The 18,493-nt window shown below is 32.8% G+C and overlaps 1 protein-coding gene across 1 annotated transcript in view; it reads right to left on the bottom strand.

Moving 5' to 3' along the window:
* The window catches only part of LOC106478148 (netrin receptor UNC5C-like), an 84,336-nt gene that overhangs the window by 21,318 nt on the left and 44,525 nt on the right, over positions 1 to 18,493 (bottom strand). The window contains exon 4 of the mRNA XM_022381688.1: positions 15,746 to 15,913. Within this exon, the coding sequence (XP_022237396.1) occupies positions 15,746 to 15,913 (168 nt within the window). The remainder of the gene's footprint in view (positions 1 to 15,745; positions 15,914 to 18,493) is intronic.

Here is an 18,493-nt window from a genome sequence, read left to right as displayed (position 1 = left end):
AAATTTGAGATTTTTTGAGACAAAGAAAAGTATTTCTAATCTTAACTTGAATATCATTTTGCACTCAAACTAGTAAAAAAATATTCCGCATATTCATGGACAAATGTTTAATAAAAATACTTCATTAAAATCCGACTTCTTATATACAAAAGACGTTTAATGTTTACTAAAAGTCTACCAATTTTTATGAAGATACATATTCTATATCAAACGTTATAATATTGAAACTATAGTGAGTACAAAGTGGTTACGAAGTCAGTTGAATCGACCGACCACGTGGCGATAGAATTGATTTATTTTCAAACGACGAACAACGGGGTGACGAATAACGAGGATAGGCTGTGCATTTCTAGGCTCTCGTTTACTTCTACCTGTACTTCAAGGTGGCTCCTCGGCAAGTCTGATGCTTTTCAACGCTAAAAATCTGATTTTGATACCCGCGGTGGACACAATACATATAACCCATTGTGTAGCTTTGAACTTAACACGATACAAGCAAAGAAACAAATTTCTGTCTGTATTTTGCTATCATTAAACTTCGAGCAAAGAGTTGTCTAGACAAAAGCGTTTTCATTTAAAAAACAACAACAAAAACAGTAACCGTGATGTACAAATGTTTTTGTTTCGTTTCGTATTATAAATATATTATTTTTATTTTTTGTATTATTATTATTTTGAGCCAACAAGTAAAGTGATGCATTGAAAAATATATCAGCGTGGTTTGAACTTTCTGTAGATTGACCTGTTTGGAACACATGTCAAGCATACGCTTTGTTCTTTCAAGTAACGTCATATGAACTACGTTAATCACCTGAAACGATATTATAAAGATGACAAATATATTTGAATATAACTTTCCATTGTATTGAAACATGTGGTTAGAACACAATTTTAGTATTCTAACTTTTCTTTTCATATATTTAATACAGCATTATCATGACATGCCAAAAACAACTCGTATTTAATATGATAACATTATCCTATCGATTCTATAGTTATCATATACCGGTAGATAGTAAATTTTTACATCTATAGCTCTAAAACTAACTAAAGTTATGTTATGTGTGGTGTGGGATAAAAATGCACAACTCTTTCAAAATATATGCCAGTATTCTATATTTTATTGTAAATATTTCCTTCATTTTTTCGGCTTGCTTGTTTGGTTATATTGGTAAAATAGCATAAGCATAGGCTTTGATGTCTTTACTATATTTGCTGTAACAAATGCTTTTTTTTGGTATACCTACCATAAAGAATGATAGGAGATGCTTGAAAAGACCTCTGATATTATAAGTAATAAAAAAAAAGAATGACTGTATCGATTCTAATTTACAAATATCGAAACGCAAGAAGCGTAATACGATGTAAGCCGTCTAGGCAATGTACTTGGTTTATACAGCATGTTAATCACACTTTATTCAAGCATTCTTTATATGGATTTCAATGGCGTGTCGCCATGGGGAACATGTTGAACAGCTACTTCTTTTGTTCGCAGTAATTCCCAACCTTTAGACAATGCTGTAAAGGTTAGACTTATAGCTGGAAGATTATGGACATTCTTTTCGACAAAAAATATGCATAAAGCAAGCTTGTTAAACGATGTAAAGTCAAAAGGCAAAACTTTTCGAAGAAAGGAAGGGAATATTCAATGTTTTTCATGAAAGGGGGGGGGACCTGCACAAGTCAGAGCAACGCCTTCAGCCATAAAGTGTAGGTTAGGATAACGAAAGGGAACCATCTTACCTAAAAAACGTCACTTAACGAAGTTGGATACATCTCCTGACATGTTAATAGAAGGATCTGAAGTTTCTGGATGCTCACAAACCAAACTTTCACGAACTTCCAGCTACACCTCGAAATCAATGACATCCTCCATGTGAAAGGTTACACAGCGGTATGTCTGCGGACTTACAACTTACCCGTGGTGGGCAGAGCACAGACAGCCCTTTGTGTAGCTTTGCGCTTAACTACAAACAAAACCTTTCAGGTCCTCTGATGCAGCTACAATGGACTTTTGTACCTCTGGACTGCTTAAACGTATTCTTATAAACTGATTTCCATGTGCAGCGGAAGATTGTTACAATAAAGATTACGATTTCGGACAATAGTGCACAATCATGTCCATCAGAATGACCATATGATAATGGGGGAAGTAGTTCCTAGGGCAATACCGTACATCACTTTTATAGAGTGCGATTAATCTTATAACACAGTAAAACAAATATACATAATTGGCACGTACATAACCCACCAATGATTTTCACCATAGTTACAATCTCAAATAATAACAACGACAAACAAAAGTAATACTAAGGATAGGTGCTGTATAAAAGTAGTGGCAGATATTTTATAACTTAAAAATTTGCAACAGTTCACCATCTACGCTCTAAAAGGAGTATTTTTGGTTGTTTGCTGCTACCTTAAAACACACACGTTTATAACGATACAGAATGGGAGTCATTGGTGATGGGATAGGAAGTAATCGTGCATGTTCCTTACACTGCAGGTTAGTTTCAGTAATGTCTAATAGATCGAATTTGTATCTTTAGAAAAACTTATACCAGACGGTGCTCTTTTCTACCCCCCCCCCCAAAAAAAAATTATCTTTCGGATTTACGAACTCACTTTGAGTATATTTGGGCTGCAGTTGGTAAACAACTGCGTGTAGTATTAATACTAATAATTTTACTATCTGATATTAACAGATTCGTATATATATGGTATTAAGAACAAAGTAAACTAATTTCTTGATGATTTTATACAATTAATAAATTAAAGCTCTAATTTTATTTTTTATTTGCACAAATAGATTCTGCGTAGATTCATTTATAACATCACAACACTTCGAGAAGAAATAGGCTTAACATAAGAACACTCTCACAATAACGACTTTAATTATTTCCCAAAAGAAATCCAATACACTAATAAGGTACGTATTCCGTCATCTTAATTTTAGATCAACTTAACAGGTACAGCATAAAATCCCTAGAACTAGTATACGTTTGTATGTAAAGTTAAGAAACAACTCTAGTTTAGATATGTAAAAACTACAGTTTTTACAGTAAAAGCATTACTCAGTGAGAATCGAATTATCATTGGATCTATTCCATGGTTTTACACAGGAAGAGTTTAACATACCAAGCACGGAGTCTAAATGAACAGAATTCATTTAGTTCCGAACTGAATCATGCACTATCAAGTCTTACCACGTGCAATGTTTGAATTAATCAATTGTAACTAGCAACCAAGTTTAATTAGAATTCAAAACTTTGGTTTTATCTCCTCGACCAAGGACTTAAGGTTTGCTTTCAGACTAGCCATTTCGATTGGACTAGTTTATCTATAGATATACTCCTTTTATCAACGGAGGGGTAGATAGATAAATTTTCAACCCCCCTGACTTACAACTTTGATAGCAGGTATATATATATAAGCGTGAAAAGGTGATATAAGAATATGAATATGTCCTTACCATTACATTATATATACTGAAAAGGCAAGTTAAAGTTCAGAACTTTATATAATTCTAAAAAGCTAATAAAATTATCTGACTTTGTGGTTTATACGTAACTTTTTTTCAATTCTTATTTTTGTTATTTCATTAATTTACTTATAATTGTTGTAGATATAATGATATCTAATTAAAGCTATATCGATGAAAAAACTCGCAAGTAGTTTGTTATTGTTGGTTTTTAAGTATAAGTTGGAGAAAAGTTCTGCTGATTTTGTTAATGGTTCGAAATAAATAAAATAAAAATAAACAACGTTGGAAAAGAATTTATTTACAGAAAGCTAAAAGAACTACACGGAGCTTAAATCAGATCGTAAAACAAGTGAGTTTGTTTTCACACAAAGCTAAACCATGGTCTATGTGTGCTCTTTCCGCCGCGAAGAATCGAACCCAGATTTTAACCTTGTAAGTCCGTAAACTTACCACTGACACAATGGGGAGAGAGAACAAATAGGTTACAAATACGAATGTTCGCAAGTGTTATGCACGAGCGAGAAACAGTGGTAGTGACATCGAACAGAAATAAGTAAGGAGAAAATAGATAAGTAAAAATATTATAATAATATACAAATAATTCAAAATTAAGTAAAACAAATAATTAAAATAAAAATAGTAAAAGTTGATGAAAATAACAAAATAAATATAAATAGAGGAGTTTTAAATAAGTTTTACTCAAATAAAATATTAAAAATAACACTTTTAAAGAAATTATAAATATAAAATCACTCTTAAAGAAAATATTTACATAAAGAAAGTTTTATACTTGTCATTAGGCCTATTACATTTGTAGCCATTATATTCTTTTTCATTAACATAAAGAAACTTTTATACTTGTCATTAGGCCTATTACATTTTTAGACACTATATTCTTTTTCTATTAGAATTAGAAGGGTGTATAATAATAGTATTCCAACCACACTAAATGCGCTCGACTCGCAATCTGTGGGTCGAGAGTTCGAATCCTCGTTACACCAAACATGCTCGCCCTTTCAGCCGTGGGGACGTTATAATGTTGCGGTCAATCCCACTATTCGTTGGTAAAAGAGTAGCTGCCTTCCCTCTAGTCTTACACTGCTAAATTAGGGACGGCTAGCGCAGATAGCTCTCGTATAGCTATGCGCGAAATCCATAACAAACAAACAAACCACACTAAATTTGCATTATCCATTGACGACAATGCGTTTCGCTCAATTCTGAGATCTTCTGGCCAGCTGGGATATATCAAACACACCAGTGGTCGGAACACTATTTATATAAAGCCATTTGATGCAGCAATTGTTAGGGTGTGTACGCCTTTTACGAACTGGCGAAGAATTATTACAATCATACTTGTTATAGTACATTAGTATGAGGCCTATTACATTTAAAAATATATATATTATTTTAAAGAAATTATTAATATAAAGTCACTTTAAAAGAAACATTTACACAAAGGCACTTTTAAAGAAAACATTGAAATAAAGACACTTTTAAAGAAAACATTAAAATAAAGACACTTTAAAAGAATACAAATAAAACTTTTAAATGAAAGAAAATACTACGCTAATGCCATTAGAGAAAAAGGTTCCAGTGATCGTGTCGGTTGTGGAGATTAGCATGAGGTTTAATAGTGAATAATGGCACATCACAATGGATTGCTATATCATAAATTCCATCTGGACGGGCGTTATTCAAATCTTCCATAAATTAATTACATAATTATATCTTCTGTCTTCATTATAAAGTTTGCCTTATTTGATTTGAACTTTAGTCGTCCAGGTGGCTAAGCTTTGCAGCACTTGGTCTTTCTGTTGGATTAATTTCTTAGAACAGTTAAGGCTATGTTATTACAGATACTGGCATTTATTAACCTGTTAAGAAGACATAATTAAATTTTGTTAATCGCGTTTCATTAAGCGCTAAATCTAATTAATTGTACGTACGTTTTTGACGACCAGACTGACGTTTGTATTTTACATTCATTAAAAGAAATAGTTAACCTTCAGTAATTAGAAGAGACTGATAATTCCACCCTAATTACTAACAAACACTTTATAAGTAATTACGATAGAGGTCTCTAACACTAATATAGGAAAAATTCTGAGAATTTAGTAACTTATATTTTTCTATCTTCGGCCTCCTGGGACAACAAGTCTAGATTACGCTAAAGTGGAACACCAGCCAAAGAAAACCTTACGACTAGAATGAATATACTGCAGAACTTATTTAATGTTCCCTGACCAGCTGCTGCCGAAAATGTAAAGAAAAAGAAAATGTGCTATAAAGATTTGTCCCATAGAAACCCTAACAACCCTCCCTTTGTAACAGTGGATGGAAATATTACCAGAAAACCCACTAGAAGACATGTTCTTTTATCACGAACGTGCAGAAAACTATAGTAATAAAATTATTTAATCTATAATGAGATTATTTATTGGCTTTAGTCATGAAATACTCAGTGGATATAATGGTAACGTACTACAGATGATGACTACCTGTAGCCTTTTTTACTATATCTTATCGTAAAACACGTACTTTATGAGGTTTTACGTTGTTTGTTTGTAATTATGCACAAAGCTACACAATGGGCTATCTGTGCTCTGCCTATCACGGGTATCGAAACCCGGTTTCTAGCGTTGTAAGTCCGCAGACATACCGCTGTGCCACTGGGGGGGGGGGGGCGTTTTATGTTGAGATGTTTAATTTATCTAATGTGTTATTTTAAAGATATTACTATGCAATTAACCTATGAAAAATCTTAATAACGCTTATCTAGATCGAATTTATGATTTTATAATCCACTGTGAAAATGTTGTGTTGATTTTTTTTTTTTAATCTCATTGATATTTAGAATGTCAGCAAAGCAATTTGTCAAGGCATTATAACTTTTGAAAATGCCAAGAGGACTAGTGGGCATATCTTGTTAGTGTGTTGTATTTTATGATGATTTAAACTCATATGTAGCGATTAAGCAGATGCAGAAGCTCTTGACTATTTAATAATCATTTGACTTTTTATATTACAGCGATTGTGTTAGTTGACAAGATTAACATCAGGTTTATTAGTGAATAATGGGACATAATTTTGTAAAGAATAGTCCCAATATAAAAGATGAGAGCATGAAAACACAGTTCACTTCACACACAACAGGAAGTTTGCTTGTACAGAGTAACGTGCGTAAGCTTAGGTAATTGTTTAGTTTCTTCACGGTTTGACATCGAAGAACGACAACACCAGTTTTGATTGGTTTACGAACTGATGAGCACACACAGACCTAGTTTGACCTGCGAAGGAAGCGTGACATACAGATGCTGTAGTTACGATACAACAAGAAAATAGGACCCTTTGTTAAGTTAAAAAAAAAACCGATTCCATTATAAGATACGTGACCAGAGATTAATATGATTTGAATATACATAAAAGCAGTAGCTCGTATTCTGCCAACTCTCAGCGACATATTCAAAAATAATAGTAACAATAATCACCTTTTGTATGGTGTAAATTATCTACTGCCGCTTCTCTCATATGACGATGATAGAAACACAAACAAACACATACACACACACTAGCAAAAGTTTTAAAGTGATGATATTGCACTCGGGTCGACTGTCATTTAGTAGTATAAAAACAAAAACACGTCCAAACAAAGATAGAATTAATCGGTTACTCCCTGTCTTAACGCTTCCCCGTGAGTTTAAGAGTAGAGATCTGCCAATGGTGTAAAGATAAACACGGATCAGTTGAAAGATGGGTGATTATCATTAACCCTACCATCACTGGAAAGGTAATTTTTCTATAGAATTAATAAATGGAGTAGACGTTTAACACTTCGCCATTGAAAAAACTACTTATTAGTATATATATATATATATAACAGTTAGTAGTTCAAACATGTATTGTATGTTGAGCATTGTCTTATTCTCTCCTTGAGTTATATGCTTTCATTAAGCAGAAGATCAAGACTTACGAAAGAAATTTAAAATAAGATGTTTGAGATACTTGGATGAAGCTGCTTCAAATTACGGACCCATAACGGAGATTCAAAGGATTATAAAGTTAAATGTTATGGTGCCCACTTATAATACAAACCTGACATTTCTGTGAACTATATCTAAACCACAGGAAAATTATGAAATCTAGATTTATTAGTCAATTAGTTAAATTTGCTATTAAACTATTAGCAGAATAATCTATATAACACTTAAGTAACAATAATCAATAATAAACTACTAGCGGAATAATCTATCATTCAACAACGTTTATAACACTTGAATAAAAATGCAACTGCTGACATTATACAGACGATTGATTGTACAACTCTGTAAATAAATCAATCCATGCACAGGTTTGATAAACAAAATGAACGTACTCCGAAAGCATAGGAAAATAGTGGAAAACGGAAGAACGAATAAATACGAAAATCACTCTTGAATTCCACTTTCTCAAAAAGAAAAAGAGTTCCAATAATACCGAAGAACTTAACAGTTTATACAAGCTTTCAGTTCGTTTAGTTTCAGTTTATCCATATAAAAATGAAAGGACCAAGTCCCCATAGTATGAAAGCTAGCCTTTTGTTATCTGTACTCATAATAAGTTAAATATTTTTAATCATCAGGTTATACGAACAGTTAGTGCTCACCGAAATGTTAAAAACGGTTCTTGTTATGTTTTAACCACGAAATATTAAAAATAATAAGTAACTCAATAGAAATATGCTATGTTCTTGGGTTTCTTGTCTTGTGCACTTGCCAACTGTATTGATTCAACAGAACACGAACTAACACATACATATACATATATATATATACATGCATCTATGTAAACAGATAGATGGATAGGCTCTCTAAAGAAATATGTAACAGATCTAAGATTAAGTTCCTGACGTATTAGGCCATCTTTTATGATACATGACAAACACAAAAAAAATGCATTTATATGGCTTGTTTCAAATTTTCATGAGAAACATTTTTTTTTCTAATGCACAAGAATGAAACGTTTTTGCATATATCTCCCCGGTAGCGCAGTGGAAAGTCTGAGGCTTTTATAACGCTAAAAACGGGTTTTGATATCTATGATTGGTAGGTAGAGCATTGTACTATTGTGTAGCTGTGCGCTTAACATTAAAATATTTTTGCATCTAACACTCTTCATTCATTAAGCTGCCAGGCACACCTACCACCAACGCTCGATTCGCAATCTGTAAGTCACGGATTCGAATCTCAGTTACCGCACGTCTCGCCCTTTCAGCTGTGGGAGCGTTATAATGTTACGGTCAATCCTACTATTCGTTGGTAAAGAGTAGCCCAAGAGTTGGCGGTGGGTGGTGTTTATTAGCTGTCTTCCCTCCAGTCTATTACTGCTAAATTAGTAATGGCTAGCGAAGACAGCTTTCGGGTAGCTTTGCGCGAAATTCATAAGAAACCATAAAACAAAATATAATAAAAAATTAATGAGGGAGTATTAGAACAATCAGAAAGAAAAAGACAACTGCTGGACAAATTTAAGAAATGGAAGATATGCTACTTTTGGCAGAGATCTTGATGAGTTAAACTGAAGAAAGAAGGGCGAGCGGCAGGCTCGATGCTATTAAAAATGGATTGGAGATGATAAGGTTGAATTAGGACATTTATGTGCAAACAGCGAGGAATATACAATGAAGAACCATAGTCGTTGTCCCTCAAGATTGGAAAGGACACCATGGTTGATTGATATACTTAATATGACTAGTTTCTCGACGCTCAAGATTGGGAGGGACACTATCGTTGATTGATATACTTAATATGACGTGTTTCTCTACACTCGAGATTGGGAAGGACACGCTTTCAAGATTGGTAAGGTCACTATGATTGATTGATATACTTAATATGACTTGTTTCTCTACACTCGAGATTAGGAAGGACACGCTTTCAAGATTGGTAAAGACACTATGGTAATTGATATGCTTAATATGACTAGTTTCTCGACGCTCAAGATTGGGAAGGACACTATGGTTGATATACTTAATATGACTTGTTTCTCGACACTCAAGATTGGTAAAGACACTATGGTGATTGATATGCTTAATATGACTAGTTTCTCGACGCTCAAGATTGGGAAGGACACTATGGTTGATATACTTAATATGACTTGTTTCTCGACACTCAAGATTGGGATGACACTATGATTGATTGAAATACTTAACATGACTTATTTCTTGTTAATAATACTCACGTTTTACTTGTCTGCATTTCTGTTTGATAGTTTTGCATTGTTAGTAAAGCAATATATTTGTTTTATTACATGTAATTTCGTGCTCCTATGGGTAATTATGTGGTACACTGATGTAGGGAATAAACGTGAACTTTTAATCATATAAACAGGAGTTTTAAGGGATTTGGCTAAAAGAAAGCTATTGAGGTATTATTACAAAAAAAAAAAACACTCACAGGCAATAGAAAAACAGACAAGGTTTATATTCTTATATTGAACCAGTTTAGGGAAGACGACAAACCACAAAACAAAAAGGGAAACAATTTACTGAAATTAAAATTGGATTAATCACTACTGAAAATAACTGTATATTTAATTAACAACAACAAAAAAAGAAAATATGTTCACTGAAACCCGTTTGGACTTATAAGGCACAGCTATACAAATCTGCAGCTCCTTCCTAGCGAGTGTGGTCTCTAAAGATATGACATTGACAGCAAAAACCTACTTAAGAAGCATTGTCACTTCTGATAGATGAGCCAATCACAACCAGACTAACCTGGCTTGTAACCCTCTTTCTTTCTCATTACTGTTGGGTCAAGGTCCTCACAAGGCCAGCTTGTCACTCTCCAACAGACCAAGTGAAAGACAGTCAAAACTGGCAATAACTAGAGAAATGACAAACTCTCAAGGAAATGTTCTAACATACCAAAATGAATCAGAGGGAAACGAGAAATATTTATAAAAATTATAACCAACTCAAAATTATAAATATATATATATGTAGAATTCGTGGTATAAACTGCCACAACTACATCTACTACCAAATAACTCTTAGATACAAAGACGAAATGTTGATGATTTCTTGTTATTGCGGGTTTTATTTTTGATTTGATGATTTATCATATATCATGACTACTTGCGATAAAATAAAAACAAAAATGATGTTAATATATACAGAGGACTTAATACGTCATATTAAGACCACTTTGCATATGTAAATCAACAACCCACGTGAAAACCACAGCCGATATAAAGAAGCGGTGGAACGGCATGTATCAAAATTACATTTTGGTGCTGGTTGGCGTTTTATAGGCAGTTTATACCTGAGCGGTCAACGTTTCGTAAAAGTTAAAACAGGTAGATTGGTTTAATTTTTCTATGTATTGATTTTAGAAAAAATAAAATGTGTACAATTATAAGTAGGCAAGCACAATATATAATTAATATATATATATATATATATATATATACTCTAAATACGGAGAGACGTTTATAGATGTGAAAATACGGTTCATTTAGTACAGACGTTCAAATACCGATAGTTCTCATTATAATCTCTTCTTAAAAGTATAGATCTAAGGGTCTCGTAATGTACTAGAAGGGCATTCCTCCACATTAACACTGCTAAATGTGACAAGCTAGAGGTGATATTTATGCTCTTATTTCTGATGTACCTTGTACCTGATGATGACAAAACCTTGCGAAACGTTGTACATTTGCTGTTATGTTAAACGTATATTAAAGTTTTTCTTCAGTACCCATTCAAGCCGTCTCCAACCATTATTAGTCTCAAAGAGGGTTCCTCGTCATCGAAAAAAAAAAAAGAGTTAGCGTAAACTAAACTGTTTTAAAATTACTTTAGGACAATAAACGACTTCCGTATATAGGTATAGCGACCCCATTCATTCTAACGTCAGATTTTTGTGTAATATTTACATATGCAGGTTTAATTGTTTAGCTTGGTGTGTTCTAACCTTGCTCCTGCTAACCCATCGTCATTCCATAAACGTCGACTCGTTCTAAATTAATAAATATTTCATCTTATGTATAAAAGTTTTTGTAGCTTTAAATTAACAAAGAGAGAATTTTTGAACATTTTGGTTCTATCATATGTACAGCAAATATAATAAAACAATTAAACTTGAATATCAACATACCTATTTCAAACGTGCATTTCTATTGGGAAATTTAAGAAAGAAGTGACTGTTTGATCATTACGTTATTAACAGGCTTCTGCTGTGTGGTTTGTGGTACACAAAATAGACTGTTTAAAGTCTGAAATTATTAGTTTACCTTTCATTATGATATAAAACAAAATTTAAAAACACGATAATACAGTAGTTGTTCATAAAAAGAAAACAATAATTAACATGTTATTTTCTAAATCAATTAATCTGAATTATACTTTGGTTTTGAGTTCTAAATTTTTATGTGATGATCATTGGTTTTAACTTCTCAAACAAGCGCTTGTCACTAGTGATTTATTTGCTTAGTTTTTGGCGACTTTTGCTAAGATTCTAAAGACAGTTTTAGAAAAATACTTAAGCTTTTTTCTAGAACTTTTCAATTTTAATGTCAGTTGATGAAAAGTCAGATGTCTGTCACAGTTAGACACGGAAAATGTTTTCAACGTCTGATTTTTATATAGTTAAAAAAAAACATGATGGAGTGGAAATTCCAGACAGCGTCACACAAAACTTTTACAATGTAAAACTTATTCTTTTTATCTGATTCATTTCCTGCTGGAAATAATAGGAGAGAGTTTGAAAAACCTACTTTCGGAGAGATGTTAGAAACAAACTATTTTAAACATTATATAAAAAAATAAATAAATACATAAGCAAAAACAATATAAACTTTTTTGTGTCTGTTCTTTTTTCAAGTATTTCTTGCATATTTTATACATTTTCTAACTCTTTCCATCAACATCTTTTATGACAAACTCAACTGCCATCTTAGAGGAAATGTCACCGGAAAATTTGGCGATAAATACACCAAAGATACCGTGACGAATGATTATGTTTAACAGAACGTTTCTTTGCAAATTAAAAAAATATTTCTTCTTTTTCGCATCTATATACCCTCAGTACTCTAAAAACTATGGTCTTTCAGTTAAGGTTTAACAGGTGTGATGTACACTAAATTCGTAACACTGTAGACGATTATACGTTAAAAACTATATAGTCCTACTTAATATAAAGTTCTACAATACTTAAAAATGTATTCATCATTAGAAATGGTAACGAAATGAGTATTTGATTATTTATTTTTAGTAATTCTTTTTGTCTATTGAATCAAAAACATATTTAAGTTTGAAAACTATTAAAATTTTCTCGAAGTTCACACGAAGAGTACAAAGTTTTTAATAGTTAAGAAAAACGAAGACTCATACTTTTGTCCAAATCTCATGTAAACGATATCAAAAATATATTTTTACTTGAAATATGAAACTTACAAAATTCTTATTTAAAGATAAACATTTCTTAAGATTACATGTAAAAGACGGTATACTCTTCGAGATTTATTTGAGTACACAGCGTTTGGGTATGATTATTTTAAGTCTGATTCGAATATAGATTGTTTTACTTAACTCATAACGCAACTGAATTATGTACACTGGGGTGGAGGGGGGGGGGAGAATCGTGCTTCGCGTACGAAACATTTTTTTTCTTCATTGTGGTATTCTGTATTTCGATGCACAGAGCTTATAAAATGTCAAGGCAGCGCTGTGTATTTAAAATAATAAAAACAGTTAAGTGACCTGCCTAGACTACTCACGTATGAGATTAGGTACGTTGAGTTCTGAACAAATCTGATGGCCGTACCGGGCGTCACGGAGACTGCGAGGTTAAATCTAACTTGTTCCACAACACGTGATACCCACCAAACACCTCTAGTGCAAAAAGATACTTTGAATCGAAATGACAAACTGATCGACTTATCCAGTAAGATACAGTAGATTTAGTTACACTTTCAAAACCTGGGTATTGGGGGGCAAGTATTAAACTCAACAGGGCGACGGTACCTGTACTCTAAGATATTCACACACAGAACTTTAACACATATACACTACTTTTTGAGATGGAGCTCCGAGAGAGATGGCAGTTCCATTCTCCAAATACATTTCCCTTTCTTTTGTTTCACATATGATGACGTCGTCCGTACTTCCATACTCCTAATTTCATTTTTGTAGACTTTAATAAAATTTAAAAAGCTTCCCATTCACACACGTTACATTTTCAGCTACATATATTGTTGCTTGATGAAGACTCCAGTAAGACGGCCGAAAGTTCGTCATTAAAAGGAAAGTATGTAATAATAGAGAACAGTTCGTGTATTTCTTAAATACTGATTTGAAGATGCTGGCCATATCAAACAATTTTTAGGCACTAAGGCAACCATAATAGAAGTTGTTTTACAACAAAGAAAATAAAAGGAGAAAACAATTAAGTTATTCACATGCTAGAAAATAAACTAGAAATATATGAAAACTAAGTATGACAGAGATTCAAAAATTAATTATATACTAATTTAAAATGAATAGGCTATCTGTGTTCTGTTCTTCGAGAGTATCAAACCCTCATTTTTAGCGTTGTAAGCTCCCAAGCTTACTGTCCAGTCATCAAGGGCGTGAAAAAAGGAAGCAAAGGAAGTTTTTAAGTTATCCGAAGTAAAAGGAGTTTAAAGAATTTAATCCTCTCTGTGATAAATGAGAAAATTTTGTAATATTGTAATTATTAGTTGTCAAATTGATGAAAACTAAGCAGTGACAGTAGTAGGTTTTTACCAGTTAACTAGGTATATAAGATATTCCAAGTAAAGGGAAAAAAATGACAAATTTTCGGTGAAATACAATTTTAATAAATTTTTTTTCCAAGATGGTGGATTAATGAAAGGAAAGTTACTTATTGAGTTGGGCGTATAAGTTAAAAACATTTCGAAGCCAACTCAGGAATTATTTTCTTTTTGTGTTTTTGTTGATGTTGTTGTTTGTTTGTTTACAGGATCATGTGAAGCAAGAAAGTTACAACAGAAGATGCCCAAGTTTTTGTAACCAAATGAAAGAGGTAAACATTGTTGAAAACGTGAGGAAGGAGCTTGAACTACAGTAACTGATTGGCAGTAGAGTCAAGAGCCTCTGGAGGGAATAAGTATAAATACATTCATCTGGAAAGTTGGCACGATAGATGCCATTTTTGCTGAAATGAGAATGATTTTTGGCATGGTCAAATAGTCAATTATCAAATATAATAGATATCATTTTGCTCAAATATTTTAATGTAATAACACAATATTCGTGAATATATGAAGTATGGATGTATAGTTTCAGAAAGTTTGTAGTTTAAAACTTCTCTTAATCGGCTTCTAGCAATCATTTAAAGCATGAACAGGATTTACATACATAAGTGACTAATAGACATTTAGACACATTTATAATAGCAATTTTTACGATATTTGATAAACAAGAAAATGTCAGCTTGCAACAAATAGGCGAGTTGTTGAAATCCCGCAAAACTCCAAATGTATTTATTGACATTCATTTTAATTACTTATTTTCCTTTTTTAGAATCAAAATTTTGTCAAAACGGAATTGATGTTTTTCTTGTCATTTTTTCCTGTAACTTAAATAGGTGTAGAGGAAACTGTATGTTTGGCAGCATATTTAAAATGTTATCTATATGTAGTACAATATATTTAACACAACAGAGCCACAAAAGGCTAATTAAGAGAAAGGTTAAAACTTTAAAGAAAAATATCTGTAGTCAAGTGTAATTTTAGGCCTAAAACGCCTCAAAACTTCGCTAGTTTAGGCTTTTGGACTATTAAAACTAAAAGACTTGCTTAGGGATGGAAACTGTTATTGGCAACTTGGGAACTCATTGAAAATTAGAAACTTCGACTTAATGTTTAGCGCGGAGAGTCATCTTTGGCTGCAAACAAAGGATAAAAGACAATTTTAAATGTAATTACTAAAGCTTTGACGATTGCCTTTAACCAATAACTTAAAGGTTTTTGGCTAGGTTAATATCATTCTTGCTGAAGCATTGTACTGGTAATAAAGTGATTAGAATACTATGAATCCAATCCTCAGACTTACCTGAACAAAACACCGTATCAGATCTCTGAGTGGCTTTCCCTATACACTGGTGACCATTGTTTAATATCATGGATTTAATCCTCAAACTTATCTGGACACAATACTGTACAATCAAACACTTGAGTAACTTTCCCTACACATTGGTAAGTATTTTTGAATACCACGAATTCAATTCTTAGACTTACCTGGACATAACACTGTACAATCAGACCTCTGAGCAGCTTCCCCTACACACTGGTGACCATTGTTGAGAGGGGTCGGGTTAGTGCACATACGACTTCGTAGTTTCGATCCTCGACCACAACGGCTAGTACACTCACTCCAAGGACTCCAGGTGGACCATCCTCCATTTACTGCAAATTCCAGTAATAATAAAGTTTGGAAACAGAAAATATGATAAAAAGCAAATCTGTGAAGGATAATGAATTCGCAATGTTTGACGGTAGAACCTGCATAACAATTATTAATGCATACAATAAAATAAATATAGCCAGTCAAAAAAATTTTTTTAAATTTTTACCACCATTTTATTTAATTTTCGTTGCATACATGTTATTGTCACTCAACGGAGGTATAAGTAAAACAAGTATTTTTATATGCAATTAAATCAAAGTTAATTCATAGAACTACAGACAATTTATATTGGGTCAGGTGGTTTTGGCTTTCCGTCACGTAAACTAGAGTCTTAAGCCTTGCTGTGGTTCTAATTTTAAGGCTTATATTAAAAACTGTCTTATATCTCACTACTTAGGATTTTAACTAACAAACATTTACAGCTGGAATACTTAAAACACTTAACTACTTTGTCTGGATTGATGCTCGAATCCGTAAGCTTGTCATGAGTTTTACTGTCAACTGTGAACTCATTTGTTTTCATATAATGAGCATTTAATAGTTTTTCTTTAGACATAAAAGTTGAAGTTGATCAGATATAAGGGAATTACATACTTATTTCGTGTGTTTATAATGGTTCGGATTTTTATAAGAGCGTTATTTAGAACTATGCAAGTTAATTGCATGGATGATTGTAATAGTAACAGCTCCTGGCTTGTCTGTGCAGTATGCTGTTTCGTGAAATATTAATCCATTTAATCAAAACAAAGCTATTTCTCTGTGGAGGTCCGAGTGTAGTTCAGTTATTAACGTGTCAGAAGGTCCAAGATTCCAGGCCGCGATATATCGTGAAGACACTCTGCATTTTCTACTGTGGAAGCGTTATGATTATGACAGTTAAACCTACTTTACTGATAAGAGTAGGCGATGGGTATTGTGACTGGTTTGTCTCAGAAGCCCTATATTAGAAATCTTTGACTTGGCCACTTAGCTCACGTGAACAGGTTGAAAATACCAAATACTTCTCTGAAGACTTTATACAAGTTTTAGGCAATTAGGAGAAAACATATAGTGGAGAAACAAATTAGGAAACTTTTGCGCCAAAGCAAATTTAGTTAAAACTTTTGAATTCAAAGTAATGTTGAAACATGTTTCACTTTAGGTTAGTTTTAAATTAAATTCTGTTGCAACTGAAATTGTTCAGTTTGTAGATAAGAGCTGTGAAACCGTATTACGTTTAGAATAATACACAAGGTTGTATTTCTCTAAAGACTAAATGTTAATGATATTGAGATTGAAACTAACTTTTCAGCATCGTAAATGATCATTTAATGTTACTTTACATCAGCGTGTAAATGGGATATTATTCTGTTGTCGAAATTATTTCACAATATAACTATTCTGTGAATCACAAAGCCTGAATTTCTATTAAACTGTCTGCCAAAAGTTATATGTATATATATATATAATATCAAACTTTGATTTGAATTTAATACACTAATACTCTCAGAGTAAGCGCAACTTCAGACGAAACTTAAAAAAAAATTACTATACATATTCTATGTATTACTTATGTGTCTCGAAAAAACTGAAATAAAAGTTCAAATGTCAACTCGTATTTCTTATTTAAGCATTCTTTACACACTATACACTCTATTATTATACCATGAATTCCAAGCTGTCTAATAAAACATAAAACATCAAAAAGAGGGTACATGAGACAAGTTCGTGTTTCATTTATATATATTGCTTTAGGTTTGTGTTAAAAGAAACGGTAAGTTCTTAGGGTTAAAGCTCGTCATATTTAAATTCACTGTAATAGAAGCAACTGATTATAGATTGATCTTTTTAACTTGTGGATTTCTACATCTATCAGGCCTGCCCTGAAGCTGACATTCACTGTGTTCTAAGGCTGGTTACTAGTCGTGCCATCCACTAATGACCCAGGTGTAGACAACCTGAAAGAAATGAGACCGTCTGAAGAATTATTCATAGACAATGATAGTAGGCACATTAGTCCTAATTAGCATTAACCCTGCGGGAAGCAGCCCGAAGACAGACATCCATACCCCCTACAGAGGAATATGGTTTTAGAACGTTTTCTCTTCAGCGGGGTGTCCTTTACAGCACATAACGGTTAACAAAGCATCTTTTGTATCCCTTTATTCATATTTTCATTTACTGAAGAGTCGGCGCCCACCCAGTCTCAAAGGAAAGATACTTTTATTGGTGCGACGTCCCTTATTTAGAACAATTTGATTGGGTTGTTACTGTTGCGAGTTAAATTTCATATAAGCGCATTCTACAGAAAAATAAATCTCGCCTAATTACAAAAGCCTAACCTAGAATTCCCCCTCCAAAAAAACAACAACATTAAACAGTAATAGCGCCTTTATACATTACAATTCCGTGTGTTTTGTTTGGAAGACTGCTAATTCAATTATTGCAAGTTGATCTAAGACTTGAAACAATAAGAATAAGTTCATTAGCACATAAAAAAATGTTTTTAAAATATATGTAGAATTACTTATGTAGGTGTTAGAGAATTCAAAAAACTGAACGATTTCTTTCAACGACTCACCATTATTAAAGTTAGTACT

Source organism: Limulus polyphemus, unplaced genomic scaffold (assembly GCF_000517525.1).
Source record: "Limulus polyphemus unplaced genomic scaffold, Limulus_polyphemus-2.1.2 Scaffold185, whole genome shotgun sequence".
Taxonomy (NCBI): Eukaryota; Metazoa; Arthropoda; class Merostomata; order Xiphosura; family Limulidae; genus Limulus; species Limulus polyphemus.
Note: the sequence above shows the minus strand (reverse complement) of the source record. Positions and strands in the feature narration are given on the sequence as shown.